The 26283-nt window shown below is 33.6% G+C and overlaps 1 protein-coding gene across 1 annotated transcript in view; it reads left to right on the plus strand.

The window, feature by feature from the left end:
• Positions 1-324: 324 nt before the first annotated feature.
• LOC149791888 (protein disulfide-isomerase A5-like) overlaps positions 325-26283 on the plus strand; it is a 110903-nt gene continuing 84944 nt past the window's right edge. Inside the window, exons 1-8 of the mRNA XM_089970394.1 lie at positions 325-413; positions 5021-5150; positions 13586-13673; positions 15496-15561; positions 18172-18217; positions 21106-21198; positions 21865-21925; positions 25044-25111. Of these exons, the coding sequence (XP_089826520.1) occupies positions 366-413; positions 5021-5150; positions 13586-13673; positions 15496-15561; positions 18172-18217; positions 21106-21198; positions 21865-21925; positions 25044-25111 (600 nt within the window). The 5' untranslated portion in view covers positions 325-365. The remainder of the gene's footprint in view (positions 414-5020; positions 5151-13585; positions 13674-15495; positions 15562-18171; positions 18218-21105; positions 21199-21864; positions 21926-25043; positions 25112-26283) is intronic.

Raw genomic sequence — 26283 nt, forward strand, 5'->3', positions numbered from 1 at the left:
TTAGTAATTGGTTATATTTAGGCCTATTCCAGTCCTTCTTTGATATATACTACAGACAGACTCTACAGTAAAAACAGAGGTTGCCTTAAGGCCAACGGCATGGATACTACATTTGCCGGACTTACCTGGATTATCTCTAGTGGTCGGTATTTAAAAAAAATACACGATGATGATGATGATGATGATGATGATGGTGGTGGTCGTGGTCGTGGTTGTTATTGTTATTATTATTATTATTATTATTATTATTATTATTGTATAAAATTTCAATGACAGGGACGTAATTCTTTTATAGTTTCGTTTCGTTAAAGATTGGCTATAGTTACAGAATATAGTGTTAACCATATCTACATGAACGTGGCAAGATGCAGCCGACGGTGCAAGTTTTAACATTTACATTGTTAATAGTTTCGGTAATATATATTTGCACCCTTGAGTCGAATCGTATCTTTTGGTTTTTCTTTCATTTCGATATCTTTATTTGCTTCCAGGTGTCGCTTTATTTCTTTTAATGTGTGTAAGTACATTTCACACGAGTTTTCGACCGTGTTGACATTGGCAGAGGGGGGATGGGGACAGTGTGAATAATAATTTAGAATATTTGCGAGTCATAAGTTAAAAAGGTAATAATTAAGTAAAACTGACAGAAACGCTACATTATTAAAGCAAATCTAACTTTAGTTTTTCAGTAAAGATTTGTTTTAAAGTTGTCATTTGGCTGTATGGGGCTCGTTACAAAGAAAATTTGGAGTATCCGTCCTTGAATCAGGGGATGGGGGTTCTAACCTGTAACACTATTTGGAGTATCCGTCCTTGAATCAAGGGATGGGGGTTATAACCTGTAACAGTATTGTTACAGGTTAGAAACCCCCATCCCTTGATTCAAGGACGGATACTCCAATTTTTCTTTGTAACGAGCCCTTGTGATTTGGCTTGTATTTGCTGACATATAGGGCTATATCTCTAGCGAAATATATATCACTGTTCATGTTTGGATCATTAAGCAGTAATTGTCACATTTATACATTGATTTTTCATTTCCTTTATCCAGGGTTTTTGTCAGTGGTGCAATATCAGTTTTGGAGTGTCCTGGAGTTTTTCTGTCCGTTGATTTTTAATATTATTGTTTGTCATAAATTTGTTGAAATCGTATTGTGTTTGTGCTATTTGATCTCTATCATCAATTTCTCAATGTGCATATCTGCATTTAACCTTTGGTTTGAAGCAAAATCTTTTTTAAGCAGAAAATTCTCAATGTTTTATTTATGTTTTAAACACATTTTGTACATGTTCAAATGCAATGTAATTTAGCCATTTGACTTTTAAAGAGCACAGTAAAAACTATCCATTGTAATTTTGACTGATATGAGGAATAACCTAGATTACAGAACTAATTGCAAGTTAGTAAAAATGCTTAAGCCCCCCCTCAACATTTTTGTTTACTTTTTAAGACTTTACTATAAAATAGCAGTTGAGAAGATTTCTAAATCATGCCTTCAAACATCTCCTTGGCCTATAAATGCACGAGTATCATCATACCATGGTCTTTATTCTGATTTCATAATTGCAGATAAAACCATACCATATCTGTTCATCTATGGCAAACTAAAGCATAAACATCAGTAAATGAACTATACCCTTCTTTCCAACTGAACTGATGCTGCCAAGAACAGTTGTGGCACTATGCATGACATGGATGCATCAGTTTTTAGAAAGAGAGACTTTCTGATAATCCATTGATAGGAATGCAAATTATGGTGTTAGTATTTGTCTACGTATAGTAATATTATGTATTAGATATTATTTGCTTCACTGCATATTTCATATTTTCAAAGACTGAAAACAACATTGAGCTTACAGTGCTTTTCAAATTCCACAACATAGCATTGTCCTATCTCTTAGCAAGAAGTATTTCCTAGACACAGCAGTCTGCCATTTTTGCCTCATGACAGGTTCATTTACAGTTTGAAAATGATTTTATAAAGACTATGACACAAGCACAGCACTTAAAATCATGAGAGAAAAAAATTTGAAAGTTTATTTTTCTATTCTTAATAGAAAAATTGTTATTTACATATTGATATTTAAGTTTTGAAATACGAGTTGGTATATTTTCATCATCAAGTGACAATTTGCACAAACTGGGCCGTGATAACTTGCTCAGGAAAGGGTTTATAGTCAGTCAGCTATTAGAACACATGCCTATGATTGTACCAGAGTTCATTTGTCAGCGCAGTTGATATCAACACCAGCTTTTTTATGTATGCAATATATTTCGCTTGTGGTACAATGCAAAATCGGAACTACATTGAACTATGGCTAGGTCAAAGGAGCATCTCAGAGTCAACTGCGGTTGCTCAATTTACAGTGAAAATTGACAGAAATTTTTGCATTTCTAACACAAGAAGGTGGAGTTGAACTTTGTTTTAGGCAACTTAGTCACCCACTTCACTTGGTTGCTTGACTCCTGAATGTGTACTTGTGGAAATTGTACATGGTCTTTGCATACAGCTAACCAAAATGGCTGCTCCATGTTCTTGAAAAATCATCCAAAGTCTAATGTACACTATTTTGAGCAGTTATTGAAATAAGGAAAACAAATTTGATTGGGCAATACCAATATTAATAACTGCTAAAGATAGTGTACACCAGTGGTTCCCAACCCTCAGGATGTGGCGCAGATCAGGGTTGCAAGGACATTCTAGAGGGTCACCCAGATTTTTTTTATAGTGGCAAAACTTATCAAAATGTGGCAATGGGGTCCAGAGGCTCAAAAATACTTGATTTTTGTGGGTTGTGGCCTACAATGGTTGAAACCACTTGTGTTGACCCATGTATGTGATTTGCAGCTCTTGTGCAGTTGTCTTATTTTTTGGGTTACATAAGATTTCACCACCTTAATAGCCAGATTTCTGTCCGAAGGCGTGTGAATTGTTCTGATGGGACATTGTGAAAGGCTCCAGTGGTGACTTGGCATGAGAATGACATTGTATTTAAAACAGTTATTTGCAATGAGATTGGACTAATTGTTGGAACTTGATGATACAAATTTGTTAAAGAAAATGCTACTCCTAGTTGTATGTCAAGTGAGACTACGTCATAGTTATTCACACTTATTCAGTTGTAACCAAGAATCCTTGTTCCAGCCTTGTTTGAGAAAATGACAGTATAATTTTCTTTCCTTTGGAATCCAACTGTAAACTTTTGGCTTATTCTTGGGTAGAAAATTGATAGGTATATAATAAATTGAAGTATTTGCATGGTGCACAGCTGCCACTTAAGTGGCAGAAATTAAATCATCCTTTTAGAGGACATGATCACAAAATAATCTAGACTAAGAAATTATCTGAAATCCATGGAAAATGAACACAAATGGTTGATGTATGACCCATGAGAGACTGAGGCTGTGTACGTTTTTTTACAGAGTATTGTTAGAAATATGAAAGGGTGGGGGTACTTAACTCATGAGTGTTGTTGGTGTTATACAGTTGTTATTGTTTTAAATTAATGTTAATGATTAAAAAGTTGAATTAGAAACTGAAATGGCTTCTGTTTGATTTTAGCAGGATCAGTGAAATTTTGACAGGATCAGTAAATATTTTATTTTGATAATCCGGTGAGTTAGTGAAAGACAATATAATTTCAAGCCCTGGTTGTACTTTTTAACCCAAGTTAGTTAAAGTTTAAACATAGCTGTCAATTTTGCTGCATTTGCATCCATATCTATTGTTTTGCTTTTGGTTAAAGTTCATCCAGGGAACTGTAATGATATATACAAGAAGAAAAAGAAGCGAAAGGTAAAGAAGAAGTAAGGCCTGATAAACTTGGGAAATTTGGTACAATAATTGACGATTATTCTCATTGACAAGATTATTACTTGAAGACCATGCATTAGGTATCCATTTAAAGATTTATTGATACATTCATCTTTTGCTGAGAACAAAATAAAGAGTTAATGATTAAAAGAAGGATTTTAATCCTGCAGCTATTTTGGATGGACTCTATACCATATTATGAAACCAGAGATTTTTAGAACTTTATAAATCAACTACTCCACTTGCACATTTTCTATTTTATGACAGCAGCAACAAACTTCAAATTAATTATAAAATAGATATTAATTATAAGACTGATATTAACAGCAACAAGTCACAATCAAATAATGTGATCATTTGATCATGTAAATACATTTGTAGTGTTCATTATTTGAAAAAAATTACATATTTGTAAACTCTGGGAAAACATTGATTATATATATGTTTGCAAGTTTTGACCAAAATGAATGGTGGTCTGATATTAATTTGAATACAGCACTTATAAAATCCAAATAGTGTTACTGAGAAAAATAGAGAGCAGAATGATAGAACATTGGCCTGAATGGCTCTTGCTTCACCCATCTGAGGTCATGGAATAGTGAGATCCAAATATGGGCTGCACTCTTCAATAAAACCTTTTTAAGGTTCAAGAGATTTCAATTATCTGACATATAGAGCAACTGCTCAAAATTCCCTGGCCTGTCTGAAATATATGGGGCCTATGAACTTCATTGTTTTTTCAAGACATAATTTATATTGGCTTCAAGCTTTTTATCACCATTGTTTAAAAGACTGATGCAGTAATAGTGAGCATTAGACCATGATAATGGGCTTGTTTACTGAATTTCTTTGTGATGATGGTTATATAGCCATTGCTGACATGCTGCTAAACATACAGGCATGTCATAACATTAAATAACACATTATAAAAGTACTAAGTACTATGATGCACCCAGTTTATAACATTGTTTATGGGATAATAAAAGTGGCTCATGCTGTAAGTAAGGGTCTGATTATTTTTGAACAGCCAAGAACTTTATCAGTTCAAATAAATTAAGGAACAATGATAATGGAACCATACTGCACAAATGTAATTGGTTTCATGAGCTTGTTTAGAGGCACTGGTATACTGAGAGGCTTGTTGTGAATGGACAACTTCATTTACCATTAATGTCACTGACTTTAACTTTGTTCCATTTTTTCAGTGCTTTGTTGCAGTCCCATCAAATGCCAAAAAAAAGTCTTCCAGTCTCATCCTAGAAATTGATGACCAGAAGGAGCTGAAGAAGATCCTGCGAACCAAAACAAATCTTCTTATAATTTTTGCCAAATCAGGTGAAAATAGAGATGAACTTACAACAGTGTTTTGCAAGGGTCTATCTTTTAATCTGTCTACCCACCTTACCATCAACTCATTCATCTGTTAGCTTCCAAAGTAGTCATTTATGCCCCTGCCAAGGCTGCTATATCCGTGTAAAGGGTATATAGTGGTATTCTTTTACATCCATCGATTTAAGATTTTTGTGGTCTGCTCAAAAACCTGTGTTCATGGGATGAAACCACATTTTTTTAATGTGAGGGTTGATATACAGAAGACCTTGGTCAGGTTTTATTTTCAACATTATTTGATAAATTCCCTCTTAGTTATGCCAACACTGAAATGAACATAGATAAAGTAACGTTGAAAATTACGAACATGTCAGGTAGTATAGCAAAGTCTTAACAAAAAACACGAAACGTTAGAATGATATGGCCAAGCCTAAGGGTAGTACTAAAATATAAAACAATAAAAAAGTTTAGATGGAAACATGTCCTGAATATTATATTAAAATGCAGTCCTGACTTTTATTTTTTTAAATGCTACAATTAAAAACTGTCATGAAATTTAGTAGATGCCTTAAAACAAACCATATCATTATATTTAAATGGCCCAGAATAAAAGTAATACTAAAACTTCCAAAATTAATATGGACTTGGCGGAATAAGAAGTAATCCGGAAATAATGCATAATGTTAATTACACTAAAAGGAACTTCAAAATGCTTGAGCTAATACGAAATCTACTAAATGATAAAACACTTCCTGAATTTTTACAAACTTTCTCCCTTTAACTGTGGTCTGTCTAGAAAATTGAGCTTGGACTCAATAACATTTGAAGGACTTTATTGACTGAAATCATATTTGGTATGAGGCTTGAAATAAAGAAAACCTATTTCAGGTTTGACTTTCATCAATATTCGTATTGTACCTCAGGTTCAGGATCCAGTAATGATACCCTACTCTCAGATTGTCACCACAGAGGCAACATAACTGTAATGTTTATGAATTTTCAGTCAGTGATTTATAAGAGGCAGACAGAGAGATCCCAGACCTGCCAACCCTGATGATTTTGCTGTAAGGTTTCTGAAAATTACCCTTAAAATACAAACTTATGGCATAAAAGCAAAGTCTACAGAAAAATTATTGTTGCCAAAAAATCCTAGTAGTAAATAAGGTCTACGTGTACTTTACAAACTTTTCATTTGAAGATAATGTTTACCGTCACTGCATGTTTCAAATACCGATCTTTCAAAGACGTTTTCCAGCTTTACAATGGCAGTTTATATTTTGTTACACATTACTGAAAACTGGTCAAACTTACGGAGAAACAAAATCAACTGCCTTACTGAGACATTCTCATCAGGGTTGACAGATCTGGAGAGATGGATAGAATGATGAATAGACAGAAGCTTTCACAATGACCCTCATATGTTCGTGAAAAGCATAGGAATAATGATCTGTATTTGTAAGAAGCTTTATTAACTGCAGAGCTCCAAAAATCAGATAGCCTGATGTCCTAGGCCCTCCCCCCACCCAATCTCAATCTGGTATCTTTCATATGAGAGTTGCCCATTGGGTCTGTCAAAAAAAATGTTATATGATTTGCCTGAACTAAACCTTGAGCCCACTGATGAAATGTGGCATTTTTATTTTAAAGTTTTTGAAAGACACTGGTAAAATATTAGTACTCATCCCGCAGCTGTGCCCCATCTATACACATACATACCAACAGTTATGTTTTTGGCATAATCATTATGCTGTTTTTCACTAAATTATGCCTTATGCATGACCCTATATGAATTAAGCTTGTTTAATGTATCCCACTTCCCCCAAAAAATCAATAACTTGTTTTCTCATTTGTATTAACATCCCATTAATCCCATAGATCATATTCTAGAAAAGACGGCTTCTATGTAACTGTGACATAGTAGTACACTTGTCCATAGACTTGCATGCACTTTTCCCAATGTTATATTTTGTTTATAGCAGCTGTCCTATTTCCAAGAAACATGAAACTTGCTGGTTTCAACTTTCACACCTTTGACTTGTATTCATTGTTATGATTCATTTTTTTTAGCAACCCACTCTAATGGCTTTTGTACTAGAGTACAGTTTACCTGCATGTACTTTCCTTCACCCTATCATTATATTCTGTTTATGGCTGAGTTCAGAGAAAACAGACTGGTTTTCTAATTTTGAGTCTTTGCTCACAGATTCTTTGTTCCAGTTCATATTTGGTACAGAAATAGTCTGTCAATATTTGGCTCTAAAAGTGAAGTCAGATTTATTCTAGTCAATGCGTGTGTTAGAGCAAACAAGTTTTTCATATAATTTCATAGATGGATTAGAAAAAGACAAAAAACAGAATCCTCCAAAGATGAATACATGAATGACATAATATAACCTTTCATTCTAGGGCAGTATTATGCCCATTGCAGGCTGTATGGAAAGGATTTTAATCTTGGTCGTGGTTGTAAAATTAATGTAGAAAAACACTTGAAATCAAAGAAACACATCAAATTAGCTCATATTACGAACTCAAATACTAAGGCAGCTTCTTTTTTACAGCAGAACTCAAGTGCAGACATGAATGTTATAAATGTAGAGGTGTTATTTACCAGTTTCTTAATAGAACGCAGACTGCCCTTAGTGGTAGCAGAGCATGTTGGTCATTTGTTCAAACGAATGTTTCCAGATTCCAAAATTGCAGAAACATATGCATTGCAAGAACAAAATAATTAAATATTGCTCTGTATTTAGCTGAAGATAATTCTTAAAATAGCAGAAACCATGAAAATTGGTCCATTTTGTATTGTCACAGATGTGAGTAGTGATTATGACAAAATATTGTACCCAGTCTGTGTTAGATACTTTGACAATGAAACGGGCAAAGTTATGAGTGTTCTTTCATTACCAGAATTAACAGTAGATTCCTCTGGAGAAAATATGTTTGATTTGCTTGATAAAGCTTTTTGAAGAAACTTGACATAAGTTGGCAGAACTGTATAGGGTTTTCAGCTGATAAGGCATTAGTGACGGAGTTCATAAAGGTGTTTCATCCTATATTTTTAAAATGTCTCTATCAGTGTACATAACATTTTGTCCCTGTCATTTGATGCACCTTGCAAGAGATTGTTATGCTACAGCCTGTGATTACATGCCCAGAAATTCCCATATGGAGATGAAGTGCTTTTAAATGCTTCATTTGCTGAATGTAAATGAGAGACAGTCAGAAAGCTTTAAAAGATTCTTTATCAAGAGATATCCCTTTCTATTGCCACCCTTGTCTACCTTGGATCATTTGAAATTCCTGAAGTATCAAGTTACCTGGCAGTGTACTCGATGCAGAGTTGATGTGCAACGGCACCTTAGTTCCCAGCTAAAAGACCCAATCACTGGAAGATATAAATTTCCTCTTCGTTGTCAGGTTATGAAAGGAATATTGGTTCTTTACCATTCTGATGCTGACAGAGATTGTTTGTTATTGTTAACAAAAACAAAACTGAATTCAGATAACAGGCCCAATAACCCAGCACCTCTGGTGTGCAGCTATGCAAAACATTCATGGTATCAGGTGATACAAAGTGTTTTGAACTGCAACATAACAGTCTGTTGCCTTCTAAAGCCAAAAGTGCTACATATGAAAACTTAAAGCAGTAAATGATGTTAAAAGACCAGAGGGGTAAATAAATTGTTTTATACTTATGTTAATTGAATTTTTAGCATGTTTTAGGTTAATTACTCTTTTCATCCACTTGGATTACACTTTTTCCTTGCCAGTGGTTGGCATGTATATGTACATCATTGACATTATAAATATTGTCTGCTCTATCAAAAATGATTAATTTTGTATAAATCCAAGCATGTGGCATATGAATGGGAACAGTACTATAGGGGGTGCTTACCAGTTATTATGTACTTTAGTACTGGCTGCAAATATTGTTGAAAGTTAGGTATTTAAACAACTGGTTGCAAATATTGTTGAAAGCTAGGTATTTAAACAACTGGTTGCAAATATTGTTGAAAGCTAGGTATTTAGACAACTGGCTGCAAATATTGTTGAAAGCTAGGTATTTAAACAACTGGCTGCAAATATTGTTGAAAGCTAGGTATTTAGACAACTCTTTCCTTTACATTTTTTTGGTTACTTACAACTCACCAGTTTTTGTGTACTTTTGAGAGAGTGGTGTTTGTAAGGTAAAGTTATTTGCATTTAAAACATGAGAATGTTGGCATACGTCTATGCTTCTTTGATGTAATATGGCTGACATTTTTTGGGATATTGTACTTTGTGGAAATTGTACATGATCTAAGCACAATGCTAACTAAAAATCAGTCAGAATTAGTCTTAAGTACACTATCTTTAGCAGCTATTAAGATATGGAAACTGAATTTTGCCAGATAATACCAGCTTCTGAAATTGCAGTGAGTGAATTACCAAGATATATAATAAAAAAAAATTATTGGCTCTTTTTAAAAAAATGCAATTTACCTCTGAACTTCAGGAAATGAAAATGACCAAGTGGAGCTAGCAGTTTTTTTAAAGGTGCACATCTGGAGTAAGACCAAGCTGCATACTGTATAATCCTTATTAAACCCATCAGTGATACACCAAAAAAGGGAATTATAGGTTCTTTGAACTATACCTAAGATATACAAGGTCTTTTTTAAATAGCCAGTATAACCAGTGAGGAAACCCAGGGAAATTCTTTTTCTTTAAAATTCTAACCTGTACAAAATACAAAACTGTAGAGCGCCACCTGTATCTGCTATCTGTATTTCATTGGTTGGTTATAACTAGCACTCACTTGTATAGAATGGATAATTATAAGCTGTTCCTTGCTCATTTCAGTGATTAAATAAAACATGCCCTTCCTGTGTAATTGTTGGACAGTAAGGCATTTAAGCTACATTGTAGGATTATCACATTATAAAGGTCACCAATACAATGTTTTTTCACCTAAAGAAACAGAGATATTACCTTATATTGGAATCCATTTAGTTCTCAGAGTTGCTTCCTGCTGAATCTGTTGATATAGTGTGAGAGTTTTGTGTAATTTTGACTCATTCATACTATCACACAGATTATTTACAAACTTTATTCAGGGCTCAGGAATAAATAAACACTTGTCCCTGGGATGAGCAAGTTGCAAGAGTTACTCATCCCGGTCTTCATTATACTAAATATAGTACACTTTCACCACTACACTTATGCTTTTACTAAACAACCTGATACAAACATGAATCAAAACCATGAAAATATTATGTTCTGATACATGGCTCCTTTAATAAACAAATAAGGCTTGTAACTTGAGAAAATGTAGTTGATTTGTAAGCAGTAATCACATTTGCAGTGGAATGTTTCAGTAAACTTGATGTCACACATCTTTTAGAGCTAGTAATGGGAGAAATTAAGAGACATGGAATGTATATATTTTATGATCTTCATCTGGACAGATAAGCTTGCCCTAGATAACCTGTCGTTTCATAACTGTGTAGCTTTTTTATACATTGCCAAAGTAATGATGCCAATAGATATTTTTCATTAGTATTTTATTACTTTTCACAACAAAATTGTCATTAACTTGCATTTCAAAGAATTCCAAGGCTCTATTTCCACTTACATTCACGCAAATGATTCATGGGTTCCATGAAAATGAAGATTGTTGATTGGCCAAAATAATTTGAAAATACATTTCTGTGTCTCAGCTTTTGTCTCAACAGTCTCAGCTTTATAAATTGATTGCATGCAGAATGTGAAAGTTGGTGAAAATCAGCTGAGACACTTAAAATGCACATTTTTCTTGTGTAAAGTAATTAGTAGGTTTCAGAAATATCTGCTGCCATGAAAATGTATCAATAAAATTCAGTCTTGAAAATACTGGTGAACTGGTGCTGTGCATGACCAGATGAAACATTTTGACCTTCTCTGTCTTATAATGTCTTGGAATTTTGACTCCTGAGGATGTTTGACAACTTTCTTCACATCAAAATGACCCCTGAATTACTGAAAATTATCACTGTAAATGGTACCACAATTAAGCAGTCAAGGTCTGAGTGTGAACCTGCAACATAATATGATATATGGCCATATTTAGCAAGAAGCTTATGCTAGGTACCTGTGTAATTCTTTTAAAATTCAACATTTGCAACATATTATAGACCGACAACAAGTAGGAGCTTAGGTAGATGTTATTTATAACTTACACCTGCCAGATATTAGGGTCAACAAACACACATTTTTGGTCTAAAGTTTTACATGGCCTAGCCTTTTTTTACTGGTCAGGACAAGTGGAGAAGTGGTTTTTGTGAGCCCTGTTGATACGACTGTTTTTACTGATTGATATAAAAATATCAGTGCCTTTCTGTCTTCATTTCTGTTATTAACATTAATAGAGAAACATGGAGATCCATGCATACAGATCATGATGAAAGATTGTATGTTGACCTTAAAGCAAACACTCAGAAATCTAAGAGCAGAGGTGTAACCACAATTATTTACCATAATAATTTACAAATTACCACCTGAGCATTTAGAAATTGTGAAATTGGTGGACTTGTTGGTTGTTGGTCCCATTTTCCTCTGTCCCTTCCTAATTCATTCCAGCGTTTTTCATTGGGTACTGGGCTCTGACTCCACACCCTGACATAAAATGTCAATGTATCTCAAATGGAATGGAATGGGTCAGATGTAACTTGGACTAGTTGGCTGTGAGCCCACTTCATCAGAATGTGAATGATGGTTCAGTGACCAATACCACAAGTATAAGGGACCAACCATTTAAATTTGGGATATTGTCGGTGTGTAAAAATAATAGTAAAACTTATTGCCATGCTAAGCAAGTGGATTTCAAGTAAGGACAAGTAAAAAAAATTGTTAAAGGACTTGAAAAATGGCCAGTGTCTGAATAATTATTTTATCACTGGAGCAGCTGCTTTATTTGTTAAAATTGTTGCAAAATGTTCATCAATATCATACTTAAAAAAAAAATCCTTGCATTATTCAATGAATCATTTAAATTGTATGATACAAATTGGAAACAGTATGTAGAGCATGAAAGGGTATTAGAAATGTCTGAATGTACAGATCATTTAAACAATAATAATACATGAATTTTTTGTATCAGTCCCCAAAATTATTCACACATATGAGACAGGTGTATGCAAGACCAGTAAAAGTTCAAAGTCATGTGCCCTGCAGGGCAAGTGGCTTAATACATATTTTTCAGTTGATGTTATATGAATAGATAACTTAATTGCAAGATTAACATTTCTGTGACTGAAGGTTAAAGGTCATGGTAAGTTGAACAAAATAAGTTTCTACATGTTATATTCTGTTCATGACTGTATACTGTGATGGTCATTAAGACCTATTGGTCACTTTCAGCCATGCTTTACTGTTGCCTACATGGATCGCTATTAAACAAAGGTGGATGTGTAATTCAGTTGTTGAAAATGTACTAAAGAAGCTGAATTCACATTGATTTTTTTAACCTCATAGGAATTTGATAAAATTTGCTACAATCAATGTAAGCGAGCGGGCGTGGAGTGGGAATGGAATATATATAGACTTTCTTGGCATGCAAAGGGGAATTTTCTTGATGTTGCCATCAGAAAGGCATTAGTATGAGGCCAAAAATGGCAAGACCGTGCTTGTGGCTCTTGTGTTAAGATAGTTTACAATAAAACCTGTATAGGATTTAAGGGATTACAAGAGTTTATCCTTTTTGTGCATGTATTCTTTGCATCAAGCAAAAGGTGATGTGAAAACCAACACAAGGGTTCAGAGCCAAGAGTGGTCTAAGGCATTCATCTTTACCAATTGCTTACATCTCAACTCTCACCATGTGGATTAAAATCTTGAGCTTGACCAACGTGCATATGTGAGAAAGCTTGCCAAAAGATTCCTGAGGGTTGGTGGTTCTTCCTACACCAGATCACCATATGTAGCCATCATGTCCTTACAAATAGCTTTAAACACAAACACAGAGATCCATAAACATAGCCCATTATGAACAGGTCATCATTTCATGAAAAGGTAGCTGCTATGGCAGGTTTTACTGTATATTTAGGTTACCGGGTAGTTATTGTTGTTGTTATATGGTTAAATGCCATTTTTCAGCACTAGATAGGCTATACATGGCTGCCAGTATAAATGGTGGTGGATGAACCTGGGAAAACCCGGGAAAGAATCGCTGAAGTTACTGGCAAGCTTTCTCATGTATCCAGATTGGCCAAGCTCAAGACTTGAACCCATGCAGACAGAGGTGAGATGGCAGTGATCCATATCGGTGAGCACTTTAGACCACTCACCCATTCGGGGCCCCTATATATTTAGGTTAGAATATGTCATTGATGTACATGCTGTATTATATATGAATCCATATTAAAGGCTACCATTGTCTTTTTTTCTATCATAGAGAATGCATCATCTTTTTTTTTCTTTTGTAGAGAGTGCATCATCCAAATCTATGGGATTGTTTGAGGAGGTTGCTGAAGAAATGAAAGGAAAAGCAACTTTAGCTTTGGTAGATTGTAGGCAAGTTGAAATAGATTTACTAACATTGAAGGTGACATAAGAGTTAGTTTTGGGACTTGTAATTTATAGATTGTTTAGTGGCTGACAGATGATTGACCAAATGGTATTATATGTAACATGTTATGTACTGGGAAATAATCAGCTCAGCTGTTTACTTTTCCTTGTCAAAACTTTGTCCTGTATTCAAGCATTAGTTGTTAAAGTGCATATACGGTATAAAATCGGCCCTCTAGTATTTTGTGTGTGTGTGTGTGTGTGTATATATATATATATATATATATATATATATATATATATATATATATAGTGTAGACTTTTATTAGACTATTATAACATGAGTGACAATCAAGAACATAAGGTTGATGATTTTTTTCTCTGAGTTATTTAATCCATTATCATTTTAGAAATTATGCCATATGCCACATCAGACAAGAGCATCCTTGAGGAAACTCCCAAATCATCCCTATATTGTAGAGTATTTGGTAATAATTAACAGTACTCAACTAATAATGATAACTTATACCTGGGGTCTGTCTAAATATTACACATGCTACCTCCATGTCTGTGAGCTTTTTGACCAAGGGACCCTGTCACGGTAGTACATAAATGCACTTAAAGACAAGTCAGTTTATCCATGATTCCTAGATTCCACTTGCCCAATTCCTATCTGAGGTCAGGCTTATAGCATTTGAACTGTTTCTGGTGGGCATTGTGAGACTGATGAGGACTTGGTATAAGAATGACGCCATTACATTTATGGTTATTTACAGCAACATTGAACAGATTGTTGGAAACATACGGATTACTTAAAGAGAATGCTACTCATTTCCATTTATATTTAGAGTGAGACTATTGCATAGTTATTCATGCTGTTGAGTTGTAACCAGGAAAACCTGAAGAAAAAGTAGATCCAGCCTCATTTGAGAGTATCATAATATGAGACCAGAATATAAACATATCATTTCCTACTTTTAGAATTTGACAGTAAGTTTCTGGCTCATTCTTAGGTAGGAAAGTCTTAGGCATATAATACATACATGTATTTAAAGCTTTTAAATTTAATGTTTAGTGCTTATTGTTTGTTTCTAAGGTGTAAAATCACAAAATGTGGTGAGTCATTGGTTATAGTGCATTGACTCGATTCCACTCAGTGTTGGGCTTTAAAAGTTTGGTAATTGTTGTCACTGCTTCGTGGGCTATTTGGGTTAGTTTTTCTTGATTGCAGAAGAGATCTTCAGATAAATTTGTTCCTTAAAAATTGATTTGATAGTTTGGGTTCTTTGATTCTACCAGCAATGATAGTGGCAGCGAATTTCATATTTTTGTGAAATTCTAATGACAATTTATCTCTGGCTGTTTTGGATTCATCTAATATACCAGCACATGTTTTGCTATTATCGAAGCTTCCAAGAGGCTTGTTGAACTTGAGTAGTTATTCTCATCAGATTGTGCTTTTGAACTGACCATGCAAATTGTGATTGTTTACGAGGTACATCTGAAATAACTTGTTTGAAGCTATGTCATTGGTTTCAAAACATGCTTCCATTAAAATCTACAGATGCTTAGAAATATGCTTGCAATGAAATGAAGTGAGTATGCCTAGATGTGCATGTATGTAGGAAAAGATTAAGAAATTAACGAAGTAGATAAATAATGAAGTAGAATGATACTTTTTTCAGGCAATATATTTATTTTAATTGAAGGTAAATGTCTTAAATTGCCATTGGTGACTTTGATGCTATATTTTAAGTACAATTACATTACAAATAAAAGTTTGTAATACTTTTATTAATGATATTTTCTTCTTCTTTTTCTTTTAAAGTGAAGCTAAAAAGCTGTGCAAGAACATGAAGACGTCACCCATCTCAGTTGAACTATTACATTATAAGTAAGCAAATCATAACAGTTCATTGTCACCTGTCTTACCATGCACACCCATATAAAGGATATCTGTTCATTTGTATTCCTTTTCTAAATTTAACCTGTATTTTTCGATTTTTATATCATTAGTTAATTGGAATCGAATCTATCTGCCATCAGATATGACTACCATTACAGAACAAAATATAGAAAGAAAAGAAATTCAATGACTGTTCTGCATAATTTTGTCAGATTTGACAGAGAGCATACTGGTGTGATGAACTTCCAAGTGTTTGTACAAATTATCATATATGGCTGCATTTAGAAAAAATGGAGACAATTTGTTTTCAACAACTAATGAAAAACCACTCAACAGAATTTGACAAAAAACGTTTTGGCTTGAAGAGCTATAAAGTTCTTTACAAATAATGCAGATTTACAATCAACTATGGCCTCCATTAGTAAAATTTAATAAAATTCCACATTTAATGCCTACAAACACCAATCAGTGTAATTCCAAATTAAACAAAAATGATCCTGACAAAAAGCTTTTGAAAAAGCCTGCCAGAAGCTTCCTTTGGGTTGGTGGTTCCTGTGCCTTTTTCCTCCTCCAATTATTCTGGCCACATGTATAACCTATCATGCGCTACAAATTGCATTAGATCCAAAACAACCACAAACTATGACAGTCCACCATCAAATATAGCAGCTGTTAGAAAAATGGTAGAAAAACCATTAATGACTTCTTAAAATCAGCTGAAGAAAGTTTATACGAAAACATCATAGTTTGAAGGTCTTTTGGGTATTACTGTCATTACTAAAAATTGGAACACCTTTAAATGACCTTTGCAAATATGATGCTTATCCATATATGGCTGTATTTAGAAAAAAAAAAATGGCCACTGAGAGTAAAAATAGAAAACCATTTAAATGATGTATCTTAAAAACCACTAACCAGATTTTGTCCATATTTGACAGCATACTGGCTTGAAGATCTTTTAAATTTATACCAGTGATGCTGATTAAGCAATCAAACATGGACAGCATTATCATTGCCAAAAATAGCAAAACCTATTTGTCATCTGTAAGTGTTAACTCTTGTTAAACTCTAGACTGGTTTCAACCAAACTTGGCACAGATCAATATGGTATAAATGTCATTTCTGTACCATTGCTGCTGATCCACTGTCAGATATGGCCAATATTTTACAAATGTATTTTCTAAAATCACTATACAGAATTTGATCAGTTTTGACATTCAGATTTGGAAAAAAACCTAATATTTATCTGCCATCAAATATGTATGCTGTTACTAAAGACAGAACATATCTAAATGACATCTCCAAAACCACTGAATACTATTTGACCAAACTTGGCAGAAAGTACCTGGCTGGAAGCCGTTACAGTTTATACAAAATGATCTAAACAATAAATAAGACTGTTGTTTCCAAACTGGGGAAACTTTAATGACATCCATCATCAACCTTTTTGACCAGTTTCAACCAAACCATTTTTTATTGCATCCTGACATAGAGATGTTTAATGTTGGTGGAAACGATGTCAGTTTAATGTTAAGATCTAGTAAGGCCTTGGGTGGCCAAGTGGTCTTAGGCGTTCACATTTACAGATCTCTGACATCACACATCTGTCTGCTTGGGGTTTGAGTCCTGTCTTGGCAGATGTGGGTATGAGAAAAATTTGCCAGTAGATTCCTGTTGGTCATTGGTTCCTTTCAGGGTTTTCCCAGATTCTTCCACAGCCAAAATTTACTGGCTGCCATTATAGCCTATCATGTGCTGAAAAATGATGTTAAACCCAGGAAACCACTACTATAGCCATCAAAGTATGGTCATTGTTACTAAAAGTGGTCAAAATCTTTTCAGGAGTTTTTCTTGCAAACACTAAATATAATCTGACCCTATTTTTCAGAAACTGCCTTGGCATGGAAGACCAAATTAAGTTCCTACAGAATTATGATGACCTAACTTTAGTTAAAGGAAATTGTTTGTAAAAATGAAGCACTTTTGTATTTATACAGTTGCAGACAGTCTGCTTTAAAATTTGATTTCTGTTATTTAAAATCAAAATAAAACCCCAATAACTTCTTCTAAATAGCCTCTTAAAATAATTTGATCATGGCAGAAAGTATTCTTGCTTGAATTCCTCTCAGATTGATACAAAAGATGTTATTCCACATTATGGATGCCAGTACTTAAAGTAGAGAAACATTTACACAACTTCTTTTTAAAAACTGCTGAACAAAATTTGGCCGGGATTGACACAAAGCATTCTGGCAGAAGTCTTGGATAGATGATGCTAATATGGGACCAGGTATGGATGAATATAGAGAAACTAGAGCATCCTTGAAACAATCATTTTAATAATGTATGGAATCAACGGCACTGGAGAACTTTCAGCACAAAGTATTCTTCTGTCCCAGATTTCAAGGCCAATTGCTCTTGCATTTGTCTTTTAGGCAGATGTCAGCCAGATGAGTGATCGGGCCACTTGTTGCAGTTGAGTTATAGTTTTGAATACATAGACTTAATTAAATATATGAGAAAAAAGAAAAGAATGACATTTACTTTCCTTAACAAATATATTGTATATTTATCTTTTTCTCTTCTCTTTTTTTGCAGAGATGGGGAATTTAATAAAGTTTATGACAGGAAAATGGTGAAAAAGGTAACTCATGCTAAACAAGATTTTGTTACATAATATTTTTCATCTAGAAAGAACCTGATAAGTTTGACCGTGTTCACACCAAATTTGACTTTTTTATATAAGCCAAGTCAACCTCTGCTGTAGTAGTCTGTCATAGAGTTTTCAGTGATTTTTTACAGTCTATATAGCTAAATCTATTAGCTGGACACTTGCTTTCCAGACTATTTCACCATGTGGTCAGTTCAGCTGGCACTATATATACTTGCTTTAAGTCTAGTTGATCTACAAGTGATGTAAGCACTGATCTTCTGTTACATAATGCAGTGACAAATCAGGGTCTAAGTTGTTTGTTCTGCTGATTATTTCTAAACAAACTGCATAGAACCAAATCTTATGGCGCATGATGGCAGATATGGGTGTTTGCAATCTGCAGTTGGACTTGACTTATAAGTGATTATATACCAAACATGTTTTATAATTAGGATTAACAATTATTCAGACAAAATCAGTGCCTTCCAGTAATTTTTTGTGAACAAAGACCAATGCATAAGACATCAAATTTGTTCCAATCTTTATTGATGATTAGCATAGCTCCTGTATTTGACATAATACCTGTACAGGCATTAATAAGTAAAAATGTGCACACAGTATTGACTTACTGAGTGCATGTTACTTGATTTGTTGGTGTCAGGGATCTTCTGTTCTCAGAAAACCAGTGCACCCTTGTAACAGTCCACTTTTCCACTTTCCATATAAAACAATACAAAATTAGTTTTAAAAATATAAAGGTCCACCAAGAAAATTTGATAGGGAAAGTCTCTCTTAATATTGCCCTTGGAGAAAATAAATTTACTAGGTCAGTTGGTGTTATAGGAAGTGAATTAGTAGAAGATTATAGACTTTTATGAAACACACAAAGAAAAGTGTATAATGGTGTGTGAATTTTTCACTATGACAATTATTGAGACCACATATTTTTTCAATGTTTGAAAGTCAATACTGTCAATTTACCATGGGTCATAAAGTGCATAGCTGTCAAGTGTCCCATTTTCCCCATATTTGTCCCGTATTTTGGACCTGACTATTTCTTGAAAAGGTCTGTTTTTTATTTTTTAAAAATTAAATTAAAAATTTCCTTGCAATTTTTGGTTTAGAATGGGCACCTGGTTCCATTTTGATAGTAAACATAAAGTATGAATACAGGGATATAAAGTGCTAATATATGATTGTTTCATTTAAAATCAGACTACCATGCCAGTCTTTAACAACCATATTGGACTGTGCAAAGTAGTTGCCACTATCACTGTTTAACATCCTTGTAATATTCCAAACCTATTCAATTCAAAAAGAAAAGCAGAAGATTCAGAATTTTCTCCAGCAAATTAAAGAAACCAGAACTTGAAGGACAATTATGCTGTCATGTTTAGATATTTGAAACCATCTGGTAAAGGAGTAAACATTGTGTTTTGCAAATTGTGTAATTGTGATTTTGCTATTGGGCAAGCAGGTGCCTGTGACATAAAACAGCATAAAAAAGCTAATAAATGTCATCATGCTGCTTCATCATCAACAACACAGCCTGAACTTAACAACATTTATAAATACCAGAGAGAACCTTGATATAATTTGATCAGAATCTCGTTTTACTAAATTTCTCTTAGAAATTAACCTTCCTCTTTTGGTTGCTAGTGTTGCTGGTGATTTATTTGGCACACTTTTCCCAGGCAGTAAAATTGAAAAGGATTACTCCTGTGCTAGAATGGAAATGGCTTAGTCAAGAAAATAACACAGAATTTAGATCATCAATGAAAGATGATACATTTGGAATCAGTAATGATTGGAAAAAAACAAGGTGTAAAAAAGGCTTCTATAAATAGCCGATGTCTGAGTGTGTGTTGCACTCATGCCCCTTCTGAATGAGCAAACAAATAGAACAGGGTGCCCGTTGAGAAGATGCAAGAGTGCAACACATGCGTCATTATCATTAAATAATTAAGTAACTTATTGTCCTACTTTACAGATGGTTGTAAATAGTTGTATTTACATTAAAGTTTTAAAAATCAGTATTTGTTCCTGAAAATCATTATTTTTATCATAAGCAGTCAGTATTGTTGTTCTTGGGGATTATCAGCTAGGCTAAAGATTTCCCAAGGTCTTATATAAGTTTTCATTACATTATAATTATTTTTTTGAAAAAGTTATTTTGAATATTAATACCACATTATGTTTTTTCTTTTTAATTATGTGATAAAAGGTAGAAGTTGCAACACTGTCTTTCCAATCTCACCCATAGTTCCTGGTTGTGCAATGCATTTTGATAACAAGTGACATTGATGTTGTTGTAGGGTTTAACGCCATTTTTCAGCACATACATGGCGGCCAGTATTAATGGTGGAGGAAGAACCCGGGAAATCCCTGGAAATAACCACCAACCCTCAAGAAGCTACTGGCAAGCATTCTCACATATCCACATTGGCTGAATCCGAGACTTGAACCCATGCAGACAGGTGATATGGCAGTGATCCGTAATGGAGAGCGCTTTAGACCACTTAGCCACTCGGGGCCCCTTTGTATGGATGATATCTTAAGGTAATCGTCATTTGGAGCTGCACAGTAAACACTGAGTTTTCAAGAGTTGACAACCTTAAAGGCAATTTACATTGTTAAAATTTAAGTATTTTACTAAACAATTCCTTCTAATGGTATTTCTGCTGTAGTCTGTTGATAGTTTGTCATACTGATACCATAGATATCATTCACAGCAACCTAATTTATGTTCACCTTTAATGGTTCTTTTTAAATTTCGATTTCTGTTTACTGTTTTATTAAGTTTATGAGGTTTTTTTAACCAAAACACTAAAATTAGATCACAGTCAAATCAAGTTCTTAAAGTTTGATTTAAATTTCAGTCCATGGTAAATTTTCTCTTGGATCCAACAGGGGATATACCTTGGGATGAAGAAGCTGGTGCAGAAGATGTTGTCCACGTGGATAGTGAACAGGTATTTGTCTCCATTCTATTTTTAAGGAAAAGTGGAAGAAAAATTAAAGTTTTTGCAGAACTTAATGTTTGTAAATTTAGTGAGAAAAATTGGAATCTTATGCATGCTAGCATTTAGTCAGACAAAATTTGCCAAAATGTTATTGAAGAGTCAGATATATCACCTTAGCTAAATTTGTATTAATTTTGAAGTTACTAAAAGATTAAGCTTTATATTACTTTTGAAACTTCACATTATTGTGGAGCGCTGATGGCAAAATTAACTGAAGATTGGGATTAGAGGGTATCAATAAGGGACTGACAATTTAGATTTTTTCTGTGGTGTCAGGGGTTTTCTTTAAAACCAGGATATTTTTTTCATTTACTGCAAGATAATTTTCTGCGGTTAATATGATGGACATCATGAGTTCATTTTTTAGCATATAAGAGCAAGAACATTGTTAAAAACATTCCTGTTCCCCTGTCCTCCAGAAAGTGAAATGGTCAGGCCTTCTCTCTTGGCAAATTGTTATTCTAAGCAGTGATAGTAATTGCAAGCTATTTGTTTTGCTTATTACCCATTTTAAGAATTTTCTTTTACTTTTGATAGTAAACTATAGGTTTTAAAAATATTTTCAGTGTTGTGTACTGTTTGTTGGGTTTACAATCACAGATTACTTTTTTCCAGTCATTTAATAAACTGCTAAAGAGAGAGAAGAATCCTGTGTTAGCAATGTTTTATGCACCATGTAAGTAAAGTTTGATACAAGAGCTTTTGGTTGCAAGTATCTGCAGTATTGGAAGAAAATTAATGAACATTTAAACTTCTTTATATTTATATTATGTATTGTTAGCACAGATAAAGGCTTACATTAGGCATGCAGTTGAATGAATGAACATTTAAACTTCTTTGTTATATTATACATTGTTAGCACAGATAAATGCTTATTTTAGGCATGCAGTTGAATGAATGAACATTTAAACTTCTTTGTTATATTATACATTGTTAGCACAGATAAATGCTTATTTTAGGCATGTAGTTGAATGAATGAACATTTAAGCTTCTTTGTTATATTATATATTGTTAGCACAGATAAAGGCTTACTTTAGGCATGCAGTTGAATGAATGAACATTTAAACTTCTTTGTTATATTATGTATTGTTAGCACAGATAAAGGATGTAGTTGAATGATTGAACATTTAAACGTCTTTGTTATATTATGTATTGTTAGCACAGATAAAGGCTTACTTTAGGCATGCAGTTGAATGAATGAACATTTAAACTTCTTTGTTATATTATGTATTGTTAGCACAGATAAAGGCTTACTTTAGGCATGCAGTTGAATGAATGAACATTTAAACTTCTTTGTTATATTATGTATTGTTAGGCATGCAGATGAATGAAGAACATTTAAACTTCTTTGTTATATTATGTATTGTTAGCACAGATAAAGGCTTACTTTAGGCATGCAGTTGAATAAATGAACATTTAAACTTCTTTTTTTATATTATATATTGTTAGCACAGATAAAGGCTTACTTTAGGCATGCGGTTGAATGAATGAACATTTAAACTTCTTTGTTATATTATGTATTGTTAGCACAGATAAAGGCTTACTTTAGGCATGCAGTTGAATGAATGAACATTTAAACTTCTTTGTTATATTATGTATTGTTAGGCATGCAGATGAATGAATGAACAGTTAAACTTCTTTGTTATCTTATGTATTGTTAGCACAGATAAAGGCTACCTTTAGGCATGCATTTGAATGAATGAACATTTAAACTTCTTTGTTATATTATACATTGTTAGCACAGATAAAGGTTTACTTTAGGCATGCAGTTGAATGAATGAACATTTAAACTTCTTTTTTTATATTATATATTGTTAGCACAGATAAAGGTTTACGTTAGGCATGCAGTTGAATGAATGAACATTTAAACTTCTTTTTTTATATTATATATTGTTAGCACAGATAAAGGCTTACGTTAGGCATGCAGTTGAATGAATGAACATTTAAACTTCTTTTTTTATATTATATATTATTAGCACAGATAAAGGCTTACTTTAGGCATGCAGTTGAATGAATGAACATTTAAACTTCTTTCATATATTATGTATTGTTAGCACAGATAAAGGCTTACTTTAGGCATGCAGTTGAATGAATGAACATTTAAACTTCTTTGTTATATTATGTATTGTTAGCACAGATAAAGGCTTACTTTAGGCATGCAGTTGAATGAATGAACATTTAAACTTCTTTGTTATATTATGTATTGTTAGCACAGATAAAGGCTTACTTTAGGCATGCGGTTGAATGAATGAACATTTAAACTTCTTTGTTATATTATGTATTGTTGCACAGATAAAGGTTTACTTTAGGCATGCAGTTGAATGAATGAACATTTAAACTTCTTTGTTATATTATGTATTGTTGCACAGATAAAGGCTTACTTTAGGCATGCGGTTGAATGAATGAACATTTAAACTTCTTTGTTATATTATGTTATATTATGTATTGTTAGCACAGATAAATGCTCAGTTTTGCAGCTTTACATTGTTGAGACATTTTGGACATGAAAGACAAATGCTGTATGTGATTTGGCAGAATATTGATTGTTGCACTTTTTGACTCAACTGACCATAAGGCTAAGTGAGCTTATAGTATAAGCCTATAAGTTTGTTGTCTGTCTATAAATATTTGCTTGTTACCAATCTTTAGGTCGCATTTTTTAAATCTAATTTGGATAAAACTTGGAATATACCTTTATGTCATAAATGTGTCAGATGAGTTTGAATATGGACATATTAATGAGGTGATTCTGATTGGCTAAGCTTGGTACCACTATATAGACAATATTTTTGTGCTTATATCTTCAAGATTTCAGAAAACTTGGATAAATGAGCTCCATCCTTGTTAATGGTGTGATTGGTTGAACCTGTGACTATGACATTTCTTACATGAGTTTGATCAGGCTTGAAATACATATTTACAAAGATATGAAGCCAGGCTGTGATATCACTTGTTTTTTTTTTAAAATCCATTGAGACTTCCATAACTTTTAAACACATTGGGGGATAGATTGCACAAATTACCTGCAATTCCCTAGATTTGTTGTACCCAATGCACAGATCATTTTATCAGTTTTAATTCAGAATAGATGTTAATCAAATAATTGTGTTCATGTCCTTTTGTCCACAGTCTCTGTTTATTAGGTAGTTGTGTTTGCATGCAAGTATTTGTATGATTGGGGGGGGGGGGCAACTGGTTTAGCAATGTGATCAAAAGAAAATCTCACTTGTTTATGTCACTTTGAGATGGAAGAGACTATATTTTAACTTGAGCCTTGTCGTTCTGGATACAATGGGTATTTGTTAGGCCTGCAAAAAAACTAATCCAGTAGCAGGTAATTTTCCTATGTGCATCATGTGATTAGGTTGCCACTTGCTCCCTAACTTACTTCATCCAAGGCATGGGATTCAGGTAAAAAATGACAGGCTCTTTTTCTGCGGAGGTCTTCCATCCTAAAGGCTTAGTTTGACCTGGTGGGACATATAACAGAAAATTCAGCAGCTATGTAACAATGCAAGTGTTGGATTTGTGAGAGTGGGAAACTTTGTCCTCAGCATCAGTACATAAAACCATGTGGTTCTTACTGGGGTTTTCCCGGGTTCTTCCTCCACTTCTTACACTACCCACCATGTATAGCCTATCTTGTGCTGAGAAATGGTGTTAAATCCAACAATAATAAAAGTCTTGTATAATTTGTTCTAGGATTGAAAATGTAGTATGAATGAAACATTAAACTGTAGAGATTGGTTTCTTTTTATTTGAGAGTTATTATTTTTTCACATTTCTTTGTTTAGGGTGTGGATTCTGTAAGAAGCTAAAGCCAGATTTTGCAGCAGCTGCTACAGAGATGAAAGGCAAAGCAGTAAGTTATGGCTTTCATTGTAATCTAAAGCTTCACAGAATTTCTTTGACCTTATTTTAGCTCCATTGGTCATAATCTGTGTTTTTTTAAATCCATGCCACCCCATTTTATATTTGGACATTTATGTTGTGGTGTAGGGTAAGAGCCATTTGCCTTTCCAAATGTTGGAATTTGCTGCCACAGTTAGTTGTCAGCATGTGGTACCCACTTACTAGCCGGCCTAGCAAACTTGAATGAACTTGCAACGAACCATACCTGCATGAAATCGATAGGATGATGATTTATTTTCTTGGAAATTGTGAGTATAACATTCATTATGTCTTCAGTCTGCTGACTGTTGGACCTCTGATGTCATAGACATTGTTACCTGTCTATGCTCTTAACATAAGTTACAAAAAAGAGTAACAAGCTTTGTAAAATTCAACAAATAATTTATTTCCCTTGAATACAAAGTAAAAATGTAAGAAAAGGAACTCATGGTATTACAAATTAAATCCCTAATAATCCTAGAATTACAGATTCAAGTCCTAATAATTTAAAGTCCTGAATAAAATTCAGCAGAAGTCCAAATTAAATCCAAAACTGAAGGTGATGATGTATCTGTGGTAGCTCATAGAGTGTTGATATACGTACAGTCCTCTGTTGAATCACAGTTATACAGTGCCAGGTTAGAATTCACTACAAATTCCAAAGACTGTCTCCCCAATAATTTTATCCAAGTACTTTTGTATTTCCAGAGAAAATAATCATTGAATTCAGTAAGTTGAAGAAAATAAATCCAGACCAAAATAATACTGGGCACAACATATCATTGTGCAAGAACTTAAAGCACAAATGAATTTTCCTCTCAGTTACAAAATTATTTAGTTCTCTACTTGACCTCAGGTCACAATTTGCATTTTCTAAAATGAACTATTACCTAATGGAAAATAACCTAGAATGGTCATGATATTTACAAAATAAAAATACTAGTTATTATTAGAAACCAGAACCTGGACTATATTGAATACGCTAAGGAAATTCCAAAACCCTGAATTAGACCCAAATAAACATTTACTTCTATCAATAATAATTCTGATTTTAAGCCCATACATAGAGAATAATTTAGCTGTGTATTAGTTTTTTACAGAATAAAATGAAAAAAGTAACATTCAGGTCAAACAGAAATGAAT

The sequence above is a fragment of the Sinohyriopsis cumingii genome, chromosome 9 (assembly GCF_028554795.1).
Source record: "Sinohyriopsis cumingii isolate HCF-2022 chromosome 9, ASM2855479v2, whole genome shotgun sequence".
NCBI classification, from domain to species: Eukaryota; Metazoa; Mollusca; class Bivalvia; order Unionida; family Unionidae; genus Sinohyriopsis; species Sinohyriopsis cumingii.